Source organism: Nicotiana tabacum, chromosome 12 (assembly GCF_000715075.1).
Source record: "Nicotiana tabacum cultivar K326 chromosome 12, ASM71507v2, whole genome shotgun sequence".
NCBI classification, from domain to species: domain Eukaryota; kingdom Viridiplantae; phylum Streptophyta; class Magnoliopsida; order Solanales; family Solanaceae; genus Nicotiana; species Nicotiana tabacum.
In genome coordinates, this window is record NC_134091.1 from 105536367 (window position 1) to 105558144 (window position 21778).

A 21778-nucleotide genomic window follows, 5' to 3' on the forward strand; every position below is an offset into this window, starting at 1 on the left:
TTTTTTAACTAATAAAATCTAGTCCATTGATTTTTTAGCAAGACACATGTCGTAAACCTATGGCTATATTGAAGGATAACGTTTTATTAGCTCTTCTTGTTAGATTAGATGGAGTTCTTTATTAGGATATATATTACTTTTCTTGATTGTATTGTTGAAAAGATAAGTAATGGGTTTAATCTTGACAATCGGCATTTCAATTTTCGAGTTCAGTGTTCGTATCTCTCAACTAAGCATGTGGCGACACTAATTCCCTTCTCTAAATGTAATGACCTGAGCTGTAGCAGAGTATGAGTTATTTGGTGTTGTTAGCTGGGTTCAAACACCAGCTGATGCCACAAGAAAGAATAACCAACTTTTAAAAGTAGCGGCCACGATTGACTTTCCAATAATAAGCAGCAAGGGACGAGATTAAGCCACGTTGACAACTGGTTGTTATATACAAGACGAAGAGAGAGGAGAGTTTAAACGGATTACAGGTCTCACATTCTTCCCACTCTATTCTCTCTCACTCTTTTCTTATTCTTCTCTTTCTTTCATACTCTAACTTCCCCTTCTTCTTCTTCTCTAAATTTCTGCAGATCTTCCAGCTATGGAGTCGAGTTACCATTTAGTTAGCTTAGCTTAATTCTGTCTTCTTAGTTTTGTAATTTGATATCCATTTCCGTTTATAAAAAAATACAGAAAATTGTCCCACTTGTTTGCAATTTCCTTTCCTTATTGAATTTAGCTTAGATCCTTCGTCGAACTTGCCATTTGGTATCAGAGCCTCGGTTCTGCGACTGTGTGGTGAGAATGGCAAAAGGAACTCGCCTCAAACTCATGGATGACAAACTCGTGAGACATGACGGAATTTTGGAGCAGGTGCTCACCAGCCAACAGGAGTTTCGCGACACACAAACAGGGATTCAAGGAACCCCGGTACTGATTCTCGATAGGTTGACCACTCTAGAAAGGCTTCCCAATAGAGCTCAAGGTGATAATCGTCAAGGTGATGGGATGTTACCTCTGCCAGTTCAAGGATGAGGCCAAACAGAAATCAAAGTGTTCCAGTTCCCCCTCCTAAATGGGAATTACCCAGATTTGAAGGACAAGAACCCAAGGTATGGATTCGAAAATGTGAAAAATATTTCAATTTATAGGACTCCAGACAATCAAAGAGTAGAGGCAGCTGCACTTTATTTGAATGGGTTGGATGAAACTTGGTATCACTCCCTCACATTGAGTATGGGAGAGATCACTTGGGCTGAGTTTAAGGAAGAATTGATCTGTATGTTTGGGGATGTAGTGATGGATGACATAGTGGAGGAATTCAATAAACTAAGTCAAATTGCTACTGTGGATGAGTTTCTGGGAAAGTTTGAGGATATGAAGGCTCAGATGTTAATCAGGAATCCTCATCTTGATGAATCTTATTTTATCTCTAGCTTCATAGGAGCTCTGAAGGAAGAAATTCGATTTGGAGTGAAGTTGTTCAAGCCTACTACACTGAAGTTTGCTATTGAACAAGCTAGGCTACAAGAGATGGCTATAGAAGCTGCACAAAAGAAGAATAAAGCTAGTGTTAGACCACCAGCTGTTGGAAGCAGTACCACCAGTGCCAAAACAACAATGAACCCTGTTGTTAAGCCTAATGCATTCAGGCTTAGTCCTGAAGTTTATGAGTATAGGAGAAACAATCATCTGTGCTTTAGATGTGGGAAAAGATACACACCAGGTCACCAATGCAAGAAGAAGCAGTTGAATTGTTTGTTGGGAGAGGTGGAAGTTGCTCGAGAATGCCCTAATGATAATGAGGATCCCTACCTTGCTGACTTAATAATTGAAGGAGATATGGAGCAGGTTGTGCATGAAGTTGTATGTATGAGTGCATTATCAGAGAATAACCAAGGAGTTAACATCATCTTGGTCAAGGGCTCTGCCAAAAATAGGAACCTAGCATTGCTCATTGATTCTGGCAGTACTCACAGTTTTATAGATGAAAACACTGTTAAAGAGGCTGGTTATCAGGCCACTTACTGTCCACTAGTGAGAGTGATAATTACTGATGGCAATTATGTCATGTGTACCTCTCACTGTAAAGATTTTATGTGGAAAATGCAGGGCATACCTTTCAAAGAAGATTTGTTTATCATTCCATTAGGTGACTGTGACATTGTTCTAGGAAACGACTGGATGAAGACACACAATCCCACTAAATTTGACCATGAGAAGAACTGTGTTACCATTGGGAGAAAAGGGAATAAGATGGTGTTGCATGGTATTCCAGAAGAAGGCAAGTTAAATATGATCTCCAGTAGAACTATGGGCAGGGTGATTAAGAAGGGGCAAGCACTTCTAGCTCATTTATTCATGATGAACTCAGTGGTGGCCACCAGACAAGATCAAGTGGAAGAAGCTATCCTAGCAGTACTAGAACAGTATGATGATGTGTTTACTGAGCCTAAGTCACTACCTCCTACTAGAACACTGGACCACTCAATTCCTCTCAAACCTAGTGCCATGCTTGTGAGTTTGAGGCCCTGCGGGTACAACTATTATCACAAGAATGAACTATATATGCATGTCTGTAATGACCCGGCTGGTCGTTTTGAGTATTATAGAGTGGTATCTGGATTACCTTTCAAATCACAATCATTTAAATATACACTCAAGTGGGAACATTTTATTTCCTTAACACTTTTGCCCCTCTATGTGGTCTCCTCGACTTACGGACTTCGCAATAACACATTAACGGAGATAATTTCAACTCTCGGACTTTTCTAACAAGGATAGCAAACTTGTCTGAAAAATTATTTGGAGGTCCGAGGTGGAATTAGGCTTGAAATGCCGAAAGTTGAATTTTTGAAAAGTTTGACCAGGGGGTTGACTTTTTGATATGGGAGTCGGAATCCAATTATGAAAATTGAAATACCTCTGTTATTTCATTTATGACTTGTGTGTAAAATTTGAGGTCAATCAGACTTGATTTGATATGTTCTGGCGTCGTTTGTGGAAAATTGAAATTTCAAAGTTCATTAGGCTTGAATTGGGGTATGATTCATGGTTTTAGTGTTATTTGAGGTGATTTGAGGGTTCAACTAAGTTCGTATGATGTTTTAGGACTTGTTGGTATGTTTGGTTGATGTCCCGGGGGGCTCGAGTGAGTTCCGGGGAGTTAACAGATCATTTTTGGCCTTGGTGAGATTGCTCATATCTGTTGTTGCGTTCTTCTAATTTCCTCTTTCGCATTCGCGAGAGGGACCTCGCGTTCGCGAAGAGTTTTTTTGAGTGGTGAGATTTTGTTCTTCGTATTCGCAAAGGGGAGGACGCGAACGCGAAGGTATGGTATGAGTGTGCATCGCGAACGCGGGAGTGGTGTCGCGTTCGCAAAGAGGAATGAGGCAATTGGGGACCCCAAGTCCTTATTCTATGCGTTCGCGAGGTGGTGGTCGCATTCGTGAAGGTTTGAGTTGGTAAAGCTTCGCGTTCGTGAAGGGTGAGATTGGTAAAGCTTCGCGTTCGCGAAGCCATGGTCGCGTTCGCGAAGGGTTAAATTCTGGGCAGTCGAGTTGTGCTTCGCGAACGCGAAGGACCTGTCGCGTTCGCGGAGAAAAGAGGTCTGGACAGAAAGTTTAAGTTCCAAAAATGGGACTTTGTCCCATTTTTCATTTTTAATGATTTGGAACTCGAATTGAGATGATATTTGGGAGATTTTCAGAGAAAATAACGGGGTAAGTGTTCTTAACTCAATATTGGTTAAATTACTTGAATCCATGGTTGTTTTTATTGTTTAATAGGTGAACTAAATTGGAAAATTGTGAAAACCCTCTTGGTTTAATTTGGAGATTTGAGAGTCGAGTTGATATCGTATTTGAGTAAAATTTGTATGGTTAGACTCGTGGTTGAATGGGCTTCCAGATTTTGTAACTTTTGTCGAGTTCCGAGACATGGTCCCCACGGCGATTTTTGAGCTAAATTTTGGATTTTTATGGAAAATTAGCATTTTCTTATGAAATTAATTCCAATGAATTTTATTGACTAAAACAAATTATTTTTGACTAGATTCGAGGTGTTTGGAGGCAAATTCATGAGGCAAAGGCTTAGCGGAATAAGAATTTCACGGTTTGAGGTAAGTAACAGTTATAAATCTGGTCCTGAGGGTATGAAACCCCGGGTTTTTGTATCATGTGATTATTTTGGAAGTGATGCACATGCTAGGTGACGGGCGTGTGGGCGTGCACCGAGGGGATTGTGACTTGGTCCGTCCCGTGAAACTATAAACTTGAATAACTTGTTGTTAGATATGTGCTCTCTATGTGTTGTGGAAATTTGACTATAAACCATGTTTAGGCTATATGTTGGTATTGTTGGGACCCACAGAGGTCGTGTACATGTTGAACTATCTGCTTAATTGTTGTTTTGTACTCAGTCACAGTTTACTTGATTATTTTATCTCAGTCTCTATTGTTCATTATTGATGCATCATATCATTGTTCTTTGGGCTGATTTCATGATTTCTGAGAGCCCGAGAGACTGGAGAGATTTATGACTGAGCGAGGTCGAGGGCCTGATTGTGAGATATTATATTGTAGCACATGAGTTGTCCGTGCAGCACGTGAGTTGTCCGTGCAGATTATAGCGCTTGGGCTGTAGGAGCCCCTCCGGAGTATGTACACCCCTAGTAAGCGCGAGTACCCATTGAGTGTGAGTGTTGAGGGCTGGGAGCCCAGTGGGTGATTGTTGTCCTAAGAGGCTGTACTTGTTTTTCATTGTTGTTGCACTTAGTTGCTATCTGTCATTGTTGTGAAATTTTCTGAAAGATTTTATATCCGGAATACATGAACTTTAACTATATAGAATTAATTTGACTTAAACTGCTGGATTTGAAAGCATGTCTATTCTTTCTTGGAATTACTGAAAGTGAACTATAACTGTGTAGCTCGTCATTATCTTAAGTTCCTTAGTTATTATTGTTACTTGCTAAGTTGGTTGTACTCATACTACACCCTGCACTTTGTGTGCAGATCCAGGTATTTTCGGACATAGCGGGTGCTAATTCTCTCGCACAGTTGATTTTTTGGAGATTTAGAGGTAGTTGTTGTGTTTCGCAGACCTTGTCTCTCCTTCCCTATCTCCTTGTTTACTGTATTTGGTCTTAGATTATTATAGACCGTATTTTCCAGACTTGTATTCATATTAGATGCCCATGTACTCAGTGACACCGAGTTTTAGGAGTGTTTATATATGTATTTGTGAGTTTTTCTTTCACTAAATTTAGATATTATATTTTCAAACTTAAAGGAAATTTTGGTTTATTGAATTATCGGCTTGCCTAGTATCGAGCTAGGCACCATCACGACATGTCAGAGTTCGGGTCGTGATAAGTTGGTATCATAGCTCTAGGTAACATAAGTGTCACGAGTCATGAGCAGGTTTAGTAGAGTCTTGCGGATCGGTACAGAGACGTCTGTACTTATCTTCGAGAGGCTGCTGAACCCTTAGGAAAATTTCACTTTCTTGTATTCTGTCGTGCGAATTTGTTGATTTCGGAAACTAAAATTTTATTTTTTTATTCTCTCACAAATGGTGAGGACACGTACTACCATATTGGACGGTCATCCATCAGTGCCACTAGTTAGAACCGCGAGAGGCCGGGGCCGTGGTAGAAGTCAGGGCCGAGGTGTATCTCGTACCACAGTTAGACCAGCACCTGTAGTACCACCAGTTGCTCCAGCTCAGGAGCAGATTCCAGATATAGCTGAGCCGACAGGACCAGCTCAGGCACCAGCTGTGCCTATCGAGATTCCAGGCCTTCAGGAGACTTTGGCCCAGATATTTATAGTTTGCACTGGTCTTGCTCAGGTGGTTTCGGCTCAGGCCGCACCTGCCACTTCTCAAGCCGGGGGAGGTACTCATACCCCTGTTGCCCGTACTCCAGACCAGGTAGTACATGGACTTCATATACCGAGAGCACTACCAGCCCAGCCGGTTACAGCTGCTCAGGCCCCGGTAGTTCCGGTTATGGCAGATGATAAGCAGAGGAGACGAGAGAGATTTGAGAGGCTTCGACTTCCACCATTTAGCGGTACTGAGTCAGAAGATGCTAAGGGTTTTCTAGATAAATGTCAACGGATTCTTCGGACAACGGGTATTTTGGAGACCAGTGGAGTCTCGTTCACTACTTTTCAGTTTTTTTGGGCTGCCTTCAGATGGTGGGAGGCTTATGAGAGGTGCAGGCCAGTTGGTGCAGTACCACTTACATGGCAGGAGTTTTCCGTTCTCTTTTTGGAGAAGTTTGTGCCGCAGTCTCGCAGTGAGGAGCTACGTAGACAGTTTGAGCAGTTACATCAAGATGGTATATCTGTGACGCAATACAAGATGAGATTTTCTGAGTTGGCTCGTCACGCAGTATGGTTGGTTCCCACTGATAGGGAGAGGATTAGGAGGTTAATTGATGGCCTCACATATCAGCTACGGTTACTTATGACTAGGGAGAGGGTATCTGGTGCTACCTTTGATGAGGTAGTTGACGTTGCTCAGCAGATAGAGATAGTTCATAGCCAGGAACGTGGAGAGAGGGAGGCTAGGAGGCCTTGTTGTCCAGGTGATTACAGCGGTGTTCCTTCAGGAGGTCAGTTTTACCGCGGTAGGGGTCGTTCTTACAGACACGCTCAGACGGGTCTTCCAGCTCATCGTGGTGAATCGGCTAGCCGTGTTTCTTACAGTGCTCACTCAGACCAGTCTTCATTCAGTGCACTACCAACGTTGAGTTCTAATCATGCCTCGTCTGCTCAGGCTTCTACAGGTAATTCTTTGGGTTATCAGGATCAACAATTCCGTCAGAGGAGGGCTTGTTTCGAGTGCGGAGAATTTGGTCATTACAAGAGAGATTGTCCTAGGCTGTTGAGTGGGGCTCCACAATAGAGTTTTCGACTGACGGAACCAGCACCAACAGTTCCACCACCCACCCAGCCAGCTCGGGGTGGGGGTCAGTCAGCTAGGGGTCGCCCAAGAGGGGAGGCCAGTCAGGTGGCGGTCAGTCCCAATTCTATACTTTTCCTGCCAGGCAAGATGTTGTTGCCTCAGATGCAGTGATCACAAGTATTGTTTCAGTGTTCCACATGAAGGCTTCTATATTATTTGACCCTGGTTCCACTTATTCATATGTATCATCGTATTTTGATCATTATCTAGATATGCCCTGTGAGTCCTTAGTTTTACTTGTTTGTGTATCTATACCGGTGGGCGATATTATTACTGTGGACCATGTGTATCGGTCGTGTGTGGTAACTATTGGGGAACTAGAGACTAGAGTTGATCTCTTATTACTTGGTATGGTTGATTTTGATGTAATCCTGGGTATGGATTGGTTGTCTCCATGTCATGCTATTCTGGACTATCACGCAAAAATCATGATGTTGACAATGCCAGGGTTGCCAAAGGTCGAATGGTGAGGTTCTCTAGATTTTGTTCCTAGTAGGGTAATTTCTTATTTGAAGGCCCAACGTATGTTGGAAAGGGATGTTTGTCATATTTGGTCTTTGTGAGAGATATTGATGCAGATACTTCTATTATTTATTCAGTATCGGTCGTGCGAGACTTTGCGGATGTATTTTCTGTAGACCTACCGCGTATGCCACCTAACAAGGATATTGATTTCGGTATTGACTTGGTGCAGGGCACTCAACCCATTTCTATTCCTCCATATCGTATGGCACCAACTGAGTTAAAATAATTGAAAGAGCAACTTCAGGAACTCCTTGAAAAGGGTTTTATTAGGCCTAGTGTGTCACCTTGGAGTGCGCCGATTCTGTTTGTGAAAAGAAAGATGGTACTATGCGGATGTGCATTGATTATAGGTAGTTGAACAAAGTTACAATCAAGAATAAATATCCTTTGCCGCGTATTGATGACTTATTTGACCAGCTTCAGGGAGCGAGAGTGTTCTCCAAAATTGATTTGAGATCTGGGTATCACCAGTTGAATTCAGGATTTGGATATTTTAAAGACGGCATCCAGAACTCGTTATGGCCACTACGAATTCCTTGTGATGTCTTTTGGGCTAACCAATGCCCCAACAACATCTATGCATTTGATGAATAGTGTATTTTGAGCCATATCTTGATTTATTTGTCGTAGTATTTATTGATGATATTCTGGTGTACTCACGTAGCCAGGAGGGGCATGCACAACACTTGGGTATTGTATTACAAAGGCTGAGATATGTGAGACTTTATGCCAAATTTTCTAAGTGTGAGTTCTGGCTTAGTTCGGTGGCATTCTTGGGACATATAGTGTCCAGTGAAGGAATTAAGGTGGATCCGAAGAAAATAGAGGTAGTTCAGAATTGGCCCAAACCATCTTCAGTTACTGAGATTCGGAGTTTTCTCGGCTTGGCCGGTTATTATCGTCGCTTCGTGGAGGGTTTCTCGTCTATTGCATCGCCTATGACTAAATTGACCCAAAAAGGTGCTCCGTTCAGGTGGTCGGATAAATGAGAAGAGAGCTTTCAAAAGCTCAAGACAACTTCGACTAGAGCTCCAGTATTGGTGTTGCCTATATGTTCAGAGTCTTATATGATGTATTGTGATGCATCGCGTATTTGTCTCGGCGCAGTGTTGATGCAAGACGGTAGGGTGATTGCCTATGCGTCCAGACAGTTCAAGGTACATGAGAAGAATTATCCAGTCCACGATCTTGAGTAAGCAACTATTGTTCATTCCTTGTAAATTTGGCGACAGTACTTGTATGGTGTCCAGTATGAGGTATATACCGATCATCAGAGTCTACAACATTTGTTTAAACAGAAGGATCTTAATTTGCAGCAGCGAAGGTGGTTAGAGTTGTTTAAGGATTATGATATCACCATTCTTTATCATCCCGGAAAGGCCAATGTAGTGGCCGGTGCCTTGAGTCGTAAGGCGAAAAGTTTGGGCAGCTTAGCATACTTACCAGTAGCAGAGAGCCGTTAGCATTGGATGTTTAGGCCTTGGCCAACCAATTTTTTAGATTGGATATTTTCGAGCCCAATCAAGTTTTTGCTTGTGTGGTTTCTTGGTCTTCTTTATATGATCGCATCAGAGAGCGCTAATATGATGATCCACGTCTGTTTGTCCTTAAGGACACGGTTCCGCATAGTGATGCCAAGGAAGTCACTATTGGAGATGACGATGTGTTACGGATGCATGGCAGGCTATGTGTGCCTAATGTAGATGGTTTGCGTGAGCTGATTCTCCAGGAAGCTCACAGTTTGCGGTACTCTATTCATCCAGGCTCCGCGAAGATGTATCAGGATTTGAGGCAGCACTATTGGTTGAGGCGAATGAAGAAAGATATAGTTGGGTTTGTAGCTCGGTGTCTAAATTGTCAACAGGTAAAGTACGAGCATCAGAGACCAGGCGCATTACTACAGAGACTTGAAATTCCGGAGTGGAAGTGGGAGCATATTACCATGGACTTCATAGTTGGGCTCCCACGGACTTTGAGAAAGTTTGATGTTGTTTGGGTGATAGTAGATCGGTTGACCAAATCTCCGCATTTTATTCCGGTTGGTACTAATTATTCTTCGGAGCGGTTGGCTGGGATTTATATTTGTGAGATTTTTCTCCTACACGGTGTACCAGTGTCCATCTTATCAGATCGGGGCACGCAGTTTATATCACATTTTTGGAGAGCAGTGCAGCGAGAATTGGGCACACAGATTCAGTTGAGTAAAACATTTCACCCTCAGACGGACGGACAGTCCGAGTGCACTATTCAGATATTGGAGACATGTTGTGCGCTTATGTCATTGATTTTGGGGGTTCTTGGGATCAATTGCTGCAACTCACGGAGTTTGCTTACAATAGCAGCTACCAGTCGAGTATTCAGATGGCTCCGTATGAGGCTTTGTATGGGAGACGGTGCCGGTTTCGGTGGGTTGGTTTGATTCGGGTGAGGCTAGGCTATTGGGTACTGACTTGGTTCAGGATGCGTTAGAGAAGGTCAAAATGATTCAGGAACGGCTTCGCACGACACAGTCTAGACATAAGAGTTATGCCGACAAGAAGGTTCGTGATGTTGTTCATATGGTTGGGGAGAAGGTTTTACTAAATATTTCATCCATGAAGGGTGTGTTGAGGTTCGTGAAGAAGGTCAAGTTGAGCCCTAGGTATATTGGTCCTTTTGAGATACTTAAGAAAATTGGAGAGGTGGCTTATGAACTTGCTTTTCCACCTAGTCTAACAAGTGCTCATCCAGTGTTCCATGTATCCATGGTCCGAAAGTATGTCGGGGATCCGTCTCATATTATGGACTTCAGTACAGTACAACCGGATGGTAATTTGACTTATGATGTGGAGCCGGTGGCTATTTTAGACCGGCAGGTTTGAAAGCTGAGGTCGAAGAACATAGCATCAGTGAAGGTACAGTTGAGAGGCTAGCGAGTCGGAGAAGCTACTTGGGAGATTGAGAAGGATATGCAGAGAAAATATCCATACCTATTTGATACTCCAAGTATGATGCTAAACCCGTTCAAGGATGAACGTTTGTTTAAGAAGGGGAGAATGTAATGACCCGACCGGTCGTTTTGAGTATTATAACCCCGTTCCCCCATTTACTGCTCAATTTATGCTTTACAGTTATTTTATGACTTGCCGAGGTAGTTGGTTCGAGTCCGGAAGGAATTCGAAGTGAAATGAGACACTTGGTCTCATAATTGAAAATTTAAAGTTAGAAAAGTGATCGGATGTGGACTTATGTGTAAACGACCTCGGATTTGAATTTTGATGATTCCAATAGATCCTTGTGGTGATTTTGGACTTACGAGTATGTCCGGAAAATTATTTAGAGGTTTGTGGTTGAATTAGGCTTGAAATGCCGAAAGTTGAATTTTTGAAAAGTTTGACCGGGGGATTGACTTTTTGATATCGGGGTCGGAATCCAATTATGAAAATTGGAACACCTCTGTTATGTCATTTATGACGTGTGCAAAATCTGAGGTCAATCGGACTTGATTTGATAGGTTCCGGCGTCGTTTGTGGAAACTTGAAATTTCAAAGTTCATTAGGCTTGAATTGGGGTATGATTCGTGGTTTTAGCGTTGTTTGAGGTGATTTGAGGGTTTAACTAATGTCGTATGATGTTTTAGGACTTCATGGTATGTTTGGTTGAGGTTCCAGGGGGTTCGGGTGAGTTCCGGGGGGCTTAACGGATCATTTTTGGCCTTGGTGAGATTGTTGATATTTGTTGTTGCATTCTTCTGATTTCCTCTTTCGCGTTCGCGTGAGGGACCTCGCGTTCGCGAAGAGTGTTTCTGAGTGGTGAGATTTTGTTTTTCGCATTCGCGAAGGGGAGGTTGCGAACGCGAAGGTATGGTCTGAGTGTGCATCGCGAACGCGGGAGTCGTGTCGCGTTCGTGAAGAGGAGTGAGGCAATTGGACCCCCAGGTCCTTGTTCTACGCGTTCGCGAGGTGGTGGTCACATTCGCGAAGGTCTGAGCTGGTAAAGCTTCGCGTTCGCGAAGTCACGGTCGCTTTCACGAAGGGTGAGATTGGTAAAGCTTCGCGTTCGCGAAGCCATGGTCGCGTTCGCGAAGAGTTAAATTCTGGGCAGTCGAGTTGTGCTTCGCGAACGCGAGGGACCTGTCGCGTTCACGAAGAAGAGAGGTCTGGATAGAAAGTTTAAGTTCCGAAAATAGGACTTCGTTCCATTTTCTATTTTTAACGATTTGGAGCTCGGATTGAGGCAATTTTGGGAGATTTTCAGAAGAAACAACGGGGTAAGTGTTCTTAACTAAATATTGGTTAAATTACCCGAATCCATGTTTGTTTTTATCGTTTAATTGGTGAATTAAGTTGGAAAATTATGAAAACCCTCTTGGTTTAATTTGGATATTTGAGGGTCGAGTTGATGGCAGATTTGAGTAAAATTTATATGGATAGACTCGTGGTTTAATGGGCTTCCGAATTTTGTAACTTTTTGTCAAGTTCCGACATGTGGGTCCCACGGTAATATTTGAGCTAATTTCTTGATTTTTATGAAAAATTAGCATTTTCTTATGGAATTAATTCCAATGAATTTTATTGACTGAAACAAATTATTTGTGACTATATTCGAGGCGTTTGGAGGCAAATTCACCAGGCAAAGGCTTAGCGGAATAAGAATTTTACGGTTTGAGGTAAGTAACAGTTATAAATCTGGTCCCGAGGGTATGAAACCCCGAATTTTTGTATCATGTTATTATTTTGGAGGTGACGCACATGCTAGGTGACGGGCGTGTGGGCGTGTACCGAGAGGATTGTGACTTGGTCCGTCCCGTGAAACTGTAAAGTTAAATAACTTGTTGTTAGCTATGTGCTCTCTATGTGTTGTGGAAATTTGACTATAAACCATGTTAGAAACCATATTTAGGCTATATGTTGGTACTGTTGGCACCCACAGAGGTCATGTACATATTGAACTATCTGCTTAATTTTTGTTTTGTACTCAGTCACAGTTTACTTTATTATTTTATCTCAGTCTCTATTGTTCATTATTGATGCATCATATCATTGTTCTTTGGGCTGATTTCATAATTTTTGAGAGCCCGAGAGAGTGGAGAGATTTATGACTGAGCGAGGCCGAGGGACTGATTGTGAGATATTATATTATAGCACGTGAGTTGTCCGTGCAGCATGTGAGTTGTCCATGCGAATCCTTATATTATATTATAGCACGTAAGTTGTCCGTGCAGAACGCGAGTTGTCCGTGCAGCACGTGAGTTGTCCGTGTAGATCCAGATATTTATACTATGACACATGAGTTATCCGTGCAACACGTGAGTTGTCCGTGCAGATTATAGCGCTTGGGCTGCTGGAGCCCTCCGGAGTCTGTACACCCCCAGTGAGCGCGGGTACCCATTGAGTGTAAGTGTTGAGGACTGGGAGCCCAGTGAGTAATTGTTGTCCTGAGAGGTTGTACTTGTTTTTCATTGTTGTTACACTTAGTTTCTATCTGTCATGTTGTGAAATTTTCTGAAAGATTTTATATCCGGAATACATGAACTTGAACTGTATAGAATTAATTTGACTTAAATTGCTGGATTTGAAAGCATGTCTATTCTTTGTTGGAATTACTGAAAGTGAACTATAATTGTGTAGCTCGTCATTATCTTAAGTTCCTTAGTTATTATTGTTACTTGCTAAGTTGGTTGTACTCATACTACACCTTTCAACAGAGTCAGTCACCTTTTTCTTCCCCAGCTCTTCTTGATAAGAAGAAGGATTGTACATGGAGGTTCTGTGTAGATTATAGGGGCTAAATGATATCACTATAAAAGACAAATACCCAATTCCTATTGTGGATAATTTATTGGATGAGCTTCATGGTTCTGAGATTTTTTCTTAGGTGGATTTGAGAGCTAGCTATCAGCAAACCATAATGAAGGAAGAAGATGTGTTTAAAACTGCTTTCAGAACCCATGTGGGCCATTATGAGTTCAAGGGTATGCTGTTCGGATTTGACAAATTCTCCTGCAACCTTCAAGCACTAATGAATCGGGTTTTTCAACCATACTTAAGAAGATTTGTCTTAGTCTTTTTAATGATAAACTTATTTTTAGTGAATCACTTGAAAGACATGTTGAACATTTGTCCATTGTGTTTGCCTTGCTGAGAGAGCATTCTCTATTTGCCAAAAAATCCAAGTGTTCATTTGGGCAGGCTCAAATTGAATACTTAGGCCATGTGATCACTAAGGAGGGTGTTTCCACTGATCCTGCCAAGATACATGCCATGGTTGAATGGCCCAGGCCTAGTTCAGTTAAGTCACTCAGAGGTTTTTTAGGTCTAACAGGTTAATACAGGAAGTATGTTGCTGAGTATGGTACCATATGCAGACCGCTTACTGATCTTCTCAAGAAGGATTCATTCAAATGGAGTGAAGAGGCTGAACTAGCTTTCTCAGCACTTAAGTCTGCTATGACTTCTACCCCAGTACTGATATTAGCTGATTACTATAAGGAGTTCACAGTGGAGACAGATGCTAGCCATAGTGGAATTGGGTTGTACTAATGCAGGAGGGTAGACCGGTGGCCTATTTCAGCAAGGTCGTAGTCCCAAGGCACAGAGACAAATCCATTTATGAGAAAGAGTACATGGCTCTACTGAATGCAGTAGATAAATATAGACACTACCTGCAGTTCAAACACTTTGTGATTAGAACTGACCATCATAGCCTGAAATATCTATTGGAGCAAAGGGTCACCACTACTGTCCAACAGAAAGGATTGACAAAATTATTAGGGCTTGACTATGAGATACAGTATAAAAAGGGTGCTGAAAATAGAGTGGCAGACGCTCTTTCTAGACAATATGAGAATGGAAGAACCAATATACCTCAAGTGACTGCACAACCCATGGCTATTAGCACCTCAGTTCCCTCATGGATGCAGGAAATAGCTTCAAGTTATGAAAGTTATCCTCAAGCTATGGATCTAATTACTCAGCTGGCAGTTGACTTGCAAGGTCCTAGTTTGTGGCATTTGTCACGACCCAATTTCACCTACAAGTCGTAATAGCGCCCAACACTATGGCTAGGCAAGACAACTAATAAGTTAAACATATATCAATTAATTTCAGAATAATTTTCTAAGAAATTTTATTATTTTACTAGAAATATTAAAGAAAATAGAAAAGATACCGATTAACTTAAATCAAAGAAAATAATACCATTCCAAATTCTACCAATGTGTGTGCCAAGATCTGGTTTCATAAGCGTATGAGCATCTAGTAGATTATACAAAACTCCAAATATTGTCTGAAATTAAAATAGACAGAATAAAAATGCTAGAAGAGGCACTGGTAGCTGCAGAACGGCTCAGAAAGGCAGCTCACCACTACGCCTCTGGATAATGTGGATATGCGATGATAGGTCCTTAACTAGTACCTGTCGCAGATCCTGCACAAAAAGTGCAGCAAATGTAGTATGAGTACGTAAACAACGTGTACCGAGTAAGTATCAAGCCTAATCTCGAAGAGGTAGAGACGAGATGGTCGTACGGCCCTAAACTCAGCAAGATTCACAAAGTCAACAATAATTTTATATAATCAGCAGAAATAATTAAATTCTTTCAATTGCAACAACTTCCATACCATTAATTAAATTCACAAGCTGCAAAGTAAAAACATCGAGGTATCGTGTATTTATTATTATTATATGGCACGAATTCTGCTGAGGTCGTAAGGCTCATTCTAGAGTGTCGTGTACACTACCGAGGGACGTGCGACGCGATCCATAGATGCATCTATCCTGCCGAGGCATTCGGCTCGCTCCACAAGAAAGGAGGACATTTTCTTATGTACCTCCGGAAATGGAGTATATTTATTATAAGATCAATTCAAGAGGATGAATAATTTCTTTTAACAATTAATTAATTTAAACAGAAAATTAAGTATATGCAATTTCCATCTTTTACCATATTACATAACAATTTACAATATATAACAAATAATTTTAATTAAATAAAGAATACACTTTACACAAGTAATTCATGCTTTGAGTCCTAAACTACCCGGACTTTAGCATTAATAGTAGCTACACACGGACTCTCGTCACCTCGTGCGTACGTAGCCCCCGCAATTAGCAACAATTATTTAATTTAATCACATATGGGGTAATTTCCCCCTCACAAGATTAGACAAGAGACTTACCTCGTCTTGCTCCAATTTAATCCACTAGTAGGCCTTTTCCTCGATTATCCAACTTTGATTGGCTCGGATCTAACCAAAATAAATCGATACAGTCACCAAAATTATAGGAATCAATTTCATAAGAAATACTACATTTTCAAATAAAAATTCAAAATTAGCTCAAATATCGCCAGTGGGGCCCACATCTCGGAATCCGGCGAAACTCACAAAATCCGACAACCCATTCAATTACAAGTCCAACCATACCAGTTTTACTCAAATCCGACTCCGAATCGACACCGAAATCTCAAAAATTCATTTCTATGAGATTTTAAAATTTTTCAGATTTCAATCTCAAAATACTAATTAAATGGTGAAAACAATGATATATTCGTGTATATTGACCAAATCCGAGTTAGAATCACTTACCCCAATGTCTTTTCCTTGAAAATCTATCAAACATCGCCTCTGCTCAAGCTCCAATTTGTTAAAAATGGCGAATAAGACGAATGCCCTCTTTTATAAGTCTGCCGAGGCAGCCCTCGATCACGACCCTTGATCATGGTCTCGATCCTCGCCCTCGATCGTGGCTTCAATCATGGCCCTCGAGCATGGGCCTTCGATCATGACCCTCGATCCTCGGCCTTGATCGTGGCTTCGATCATAGCCCTCTAGCCGTTGCCTTCGATCATGGCCCTCGAGCATGGGCCTTCGATCATGACCCTCGATCATGGGCCTAGATCTTGGGCTCAATCACAGCCCAGAATTTCCAGCAGAAGAGAAAAATTGCAGCAGCTGTTTTAAGTCCAACTTTTGATCCGTTAACCATCTGAAACTCACCCGAGGCCCTCGGGACCTCAACCAAATATACCAACAAGTCCTAAAACATCATACAAACTTATTTTAAATCTCAAATCACATAAAATAACGCTAAAACCATGAATCGTGCTCCAATTCAAGTTTAATAAAACTTAAAATTTCCAACTTCTACATTCGATGTCGAAACCTATCAAATCAAGTCCGATTGACCTCAATTTTTGCACACAAGTCATAAATGACATAACGGAGTTATGAAAATTTTCATAACTGGATTCCGACTTTGATATCAAAAATTCAACTCCCCGGTCAAACTTCCAAACTTAAATTCCTATTTTAACAATTTCAAGCCTAATTTAACTACGGACTTCCAAATAAAATTCTGAACACGCTCCTAAGTCCAAAATCACTATACAGAGCTGTTGGAATCATCAAAATTCTATTCCGGGGTAGTTTTCTAAAAATGTTTACCAAAGTCAAACCTAGCATTTTAAGGCCAATTTAAGGAACCAAGTGTTCCGATTTCAACCCGAACACTTCCTAATCCCTAACCAACCATCCCCGCAAGTCATAAATTAATAAAATTAAAGGGGAACGAGGTTCTAAAAGTCAAAATGACCGGTTGGGTCATTACATTCTCCACATCTTAAATAAACGTTCGTCCTTGAACGAGTTTAAAATTGTACTTGAAGTGCTGAATAAGTGTGGATATCTGCTCCGCATATTTTCCTCGGCCTCCCAAGTTGCTTCCTTGACTGGTTGGCCCCTCCACTGGACTTTTACTGCAGAAATCCATTTGGACCTCAACTGACGAACTTGTCTATCAACAATGGCAACTGGCTCCTCTTCATAACCCAAACTCTTATCTAGCTGAAATGTGCTGAAGTCTAACACATGTGATAGGTCGGCATGATACTTTATGAGCATAGATACATGGAAAATCGGATGAACTCCCGATAGGCTGGGAGGCAACGCAAGCTCATAAGCAACCTCCCCAACTTGTTTTAACACCTCAAATGGGCCTATAAACCTTGGGCTCAACTTGCCCTTCTTCCCGAATCTCATGATTCCCTTCATCGGTGAAACCTTCAAGAGAACTTTTTCACCCACCATAAATGATAAATCACGTGCTTTCTGATCTGCGTAACTCTTATGTCTGGACTGTGCTGTACGAAGTCGCTCCTGAATCAACTTTACCTTTTTCAAGGCATCTTTCACCAAATCAGTACCATATAACTTAGACTCACCGGGCTCAAACCATCCGATGGGCGAATGACATTGCCGACCATATAAAGCCTCAAACGGAGCCAACTCGATGCTGGATTGGTAACTGTTGTTATAAGGAAACTCGACCAATGGCAAGAAACGATCCCACTGACCTCCAAAGTCAATCACATATGCCCTGAGCATATCCTCCAAAATCTGAATTGTTCGCTCTGACTGCCCGTTAGTCTGCGGATGAAAGGTTGTGCTGAGCTCTACACGGGTCCCCAATTCACTCTGTACTGCTCTCCATAAATATGAAGTAAACTGAGGGCCTCTATCTGATATGATAGAAATTGGCACACCGTGCAACCGAACTATCTTTTGAATATAAATCTGGGCCAACCTCTCTGAAGTATACATAGTCACAACCGGAATAAAGTGTGCCGACTTGGTCAACCTGCCAACAATCACCCAAACTGCATCAAACTTCCGTGAGGTACGCGGCAACCCAACTACAAAGTCTATAGTAATGCGTTCCCATTTTCACTCCGGTATAGTCATCTGGTGAAGTAGGACACCTGACCTCTGGTGCTCATATTTAACTCGCTGGAAATTTAGACACCTAACTACATACTCAACTATGTCCTTTTTCATTCATCGCCACCAATAATGCTGCCTCAAGTCACGATACATCTTTGTAGCACCTGAATGAATAGAATACCGAGAATTGTATGCCTCTTCTAGGATCGTTTTCCTCAGTTCATCCACATTAGGAACTCATAGACGATCCTGGAGTCGCAGAACACCATTCACGCCAATAGTAACTTACTTGGCACCACCTCGTAGTATCGTTTCTCGAAGAACCAATAAGTGTGGATCATCATACTGACGAACCTTGATCTGCTCAAATAGTGAAGACTGGGCTACAACACATGCAAGAATTTGACTCGGCTCTAAAATATCCATCCGCACAAGTCTGTTAGCCAAGGACTGAATATCCAAAGCTAATGGCCTTTCCTCTGCTGAAATGAAAACCAAACTACCCATACTCTCTGCCTTTCTACTAAAGGCGTCTGCAACTACATTTGCTTTGCCCGGATGATACAGGATAGTAATATCACAATCTTTTAGTAACTCAAGCCATCTGCGCTGCCTCAAATTTAGATCCCTATGTTGGAACAAATGCTGCAAACTACGATGATCAGTGTAAACCTCACAAGACACCCCATAAATATAATGCCTCCAAATCTTAAGAGCGTGAACAATCGCAGCTAACTCCAAATCATGTACGGGATAATTCTTCTCGTGGGGCTTCAACTGACGTGAAGCATATGAAATAACTCGCCCTTCCTGCATCAATACACAACCCAAGCCAATGCGTGAAGTGTCACAATACACTGTATACATCCCCGAACCGGAAGGCAACACTAACACTGGTGTTGTAGTCAATGCTGTCTTGAGCTTCTGAAAGCTCACCTCACAATCATCGGACCATCGGAACGGAGCACCCTTCTGGGTTAATTTGGTCAAAGGTGCTGCAATAGATGAAAAACCTTCTACGAACCGACGATAATAACCTGTTAAACATAGAAAACTCCTCATCTCTGTCGCCGAAGTGGGAAGATGGAAATTCTGAACTGCCTCAATCTTTTTGGGATCAACTTTAATGCCCTCGCCCGATACAATATGCCCCAAAAATGCTACAGACTCTAGCCAGAACTCACATTTGGAGAACTTAGCATATAGCTTTTGTTCCCACAATGTCTGAAGCACCACTCTCATATGCTGCTCGTGCTCCTCCTTACTATGCGAGTAGATCAAAATGTCATCAATGAAGACAATGACAAACGAATCAATATATAGCCTGAATACCCTGTTCATCAGATCCATAAACGTTGCCGGGGCATTAGTTAAACCGAATGACATCACCAGAAACTCATAATGACCATATCAAGTCCGAAAAGCAGCCTTCAGAACATCTGAATCCCAAATTTTCAACTGATGGTACCCCGACCTCAAGTTGATCTTAGAGAACACCCTAGCACCCTGAAACTGGTCAAATAGATCAACAATACGCGACAACGGGTACTTGTTCTTAATAGTGAATTTGTTCAATTGGCGATAATCAATACACATTCACATCGTTCCATCCTTCTTCTTCACAAATAACACTGGTGCACCCCAAGGCGATACACTCGGTCTGACGAACCCCTTGGCTAGTAACTCCTCAAGCTGTTCTTTTAATTCCTTCAATTCTTTCGGAGCCATGCGATAGTGGGATAGATATAGGCTGGGTCTCTGGAGCCAAGTGAATACAGAAATCAATATCACGATCAGGTGGCATACTTGGAAGATCTGAAGGTAATACATCGGAGAACTCCTGAACTACAAGCACAGAATCAATAGCCGGAATCTCTGCAGTAGTATCCCGAACATAGGCTAGATAAGCTAAACAACCCTTCTCAACCATATGTTGAGCCTTTATAAAAGAAATAACTCGATTAAATGAACTAACAGATGAACCCTTCCACTCCAGCCTAGGCAATGTTGGAATAGCCAAGGTAACAGTCTTGGCATGACAATCTAGAATAGCATGATATGGAAATAACCAATCCATACCTAGAATAATTTCAAAGTCGGTCATCTCAAGCAGCAGAAGATCTGCTCTAGTTTCATAACCACAGAATGTAATAATACAGGACCGGTAGATCCGATTCATAACAACAAAATTGCCCATATGAGTGGACACATAAACATGAGTACTCAAGGACTCACGAGAAACACCTAGAAAATGAGAAAATAGAGATGACACATAAGAATATGTAGATACCGGATCAAATCATACAGAGGCATCTTTGCCGCAAACAGAAATAATACCTGTAATCATGACATCTGAGGCCTCTGCATCTGGTCTGGCCAGAAAAGCATAGAACTGAGCTGGAGAGCCAACCGGCTGGCCTCCGCCTGGTTGACCTCCACCTCTAGGATGACCTCTACCCACCTGTCCTCCACCTCTTGGTGGTCGAACTACTGGTGGAGCAACTGGTGCGGTAATCATAGGATGCTGACCCTGCTGCACTAGTCTACCCCGAAGTCTGGGGCAGAATCTTCGTATGTGACTGGGATCCCCACACTCGTAACAACTCTTAGGTACAATGGCCTGCCTACTAACAATCTAGCCTTGGTGACCTGAATACCGACTTGAAGAACCCTGAATAGCTGGTGGGTGAAAAGAACTCTCTAGTATAACACTGAAATAAGGTCGCACTGGAGCACCCCAAGGAAGCGGTGGTGCAGGATATGGGGGCCTGCTGGACTGCCCTCTGCCCCCAGACGGAGCAACTCTAAATTCTCTAGAATACCTAAACCGTTTATCTCTCGTAACCTGGTCTCGGCTCCGCTGACGCACACCCTCAATCCTCCGGGCTATCTCCACGACTAGCTCATAAGAAGTACCCATCTCAACCTCTCGGGCCATAGTGGCCTGAATGCCAGTATGTAAACTCGCAACAAACCTCTGCACTCTCTCCACCTCAATAGGTAGTATCATAAGTGCATGGCGAGATAACTCAGAAAACCTTGCCTCATAATCGGTTACTGTCATCTGACCCTACTAGAACTGCTCAAACTGAAACCTCAACTCTTCCCTCTGGGAGGGTGGAATATACTTGTCCAGGAAGATACAGGTGAACCTGTCCCAAGTCATGGGAGGAGAATCTGCTGGTCTGCCAAGGATATAAGACTTCCACCATATACGGGATATGCCCTCTAGCTGAAAAATAGCAAAGTCTACCCCATGAGACTTCAATATCCTCATGTTGTGCAGTATGTCCCTGCACCGCTTAATGCAGTCCTGGGGATCCTCATGTTGCTCACCCTCAAAGACAAGAGGATGTAGTCTAGTCCATCTGTCCAATAGTTTCTGCAGATCAGCGGCTGCAGCTGGCCTGTGCTCAGGTGTAGCTGTTGCCACTGGCTGGCTTCTACCCACGGGTAGTGCACCCTGGGTCTGATATACAACAGTTGCCTGTCTGTGAGCCTGCGCAGTAGGGGTCTGTGCTCTCCCGCCCACCCGAGATGTGGCTGGGTCTACCGAAAATAAACCGGCTTGAGTCATAGTGTCCATA

General features: G+C 42.3%; 1 protein-coding gene across 1 annotated transcript; it reads left to right on the forward strand.

Moving 5' to 3' along the window:
* The first annotated feature begins 795 nt into the window (after nt 1-795).
* On the forward strand, nt 796-14012 carry LOC142167313 (uncharacterized). Its single transcript, XM_075227476.1, has 5 exons — nt 796-991; nt 1082-2508; nt 13348-13451; nt 13562-13750; nt 13838-14012. Exons 1-5 carry the CDS (start codon nt 796-798, stop codon nt 14010-14012), a joined length of 2091 nt encoding a protein of 696 aa, XP_075083577.1.
* The last annotated feature ends 7766 nt before the right edge of the window (nt 14013-21778 follow it).

Excerpts from the sequence above, each read along its gene's own strand:
- LOC142167313 (XM_075227476.1), top strand. The coding sequence starts at position 796 with ATGGCAAAAGGAACTCGCCTCAAACTCATGGATGACAAACTCGTGAGA. Across the intron at positions 2,509-13,347 it reads TCAAACCTAGTGCCATGCTT|GTGGATTTGAGAGCTAGCTA; the intron begins GTGAGTTTGAGG and ends ATTTTTTCTTAG. Across the intron at positions 13,452-13,561 it reads TATGAGTTCAAGGGTATGCT|TGAATCACTTGAAAGACATG; the intron begins GTTCGGATTTGA and ends ACTTATTTTTAG.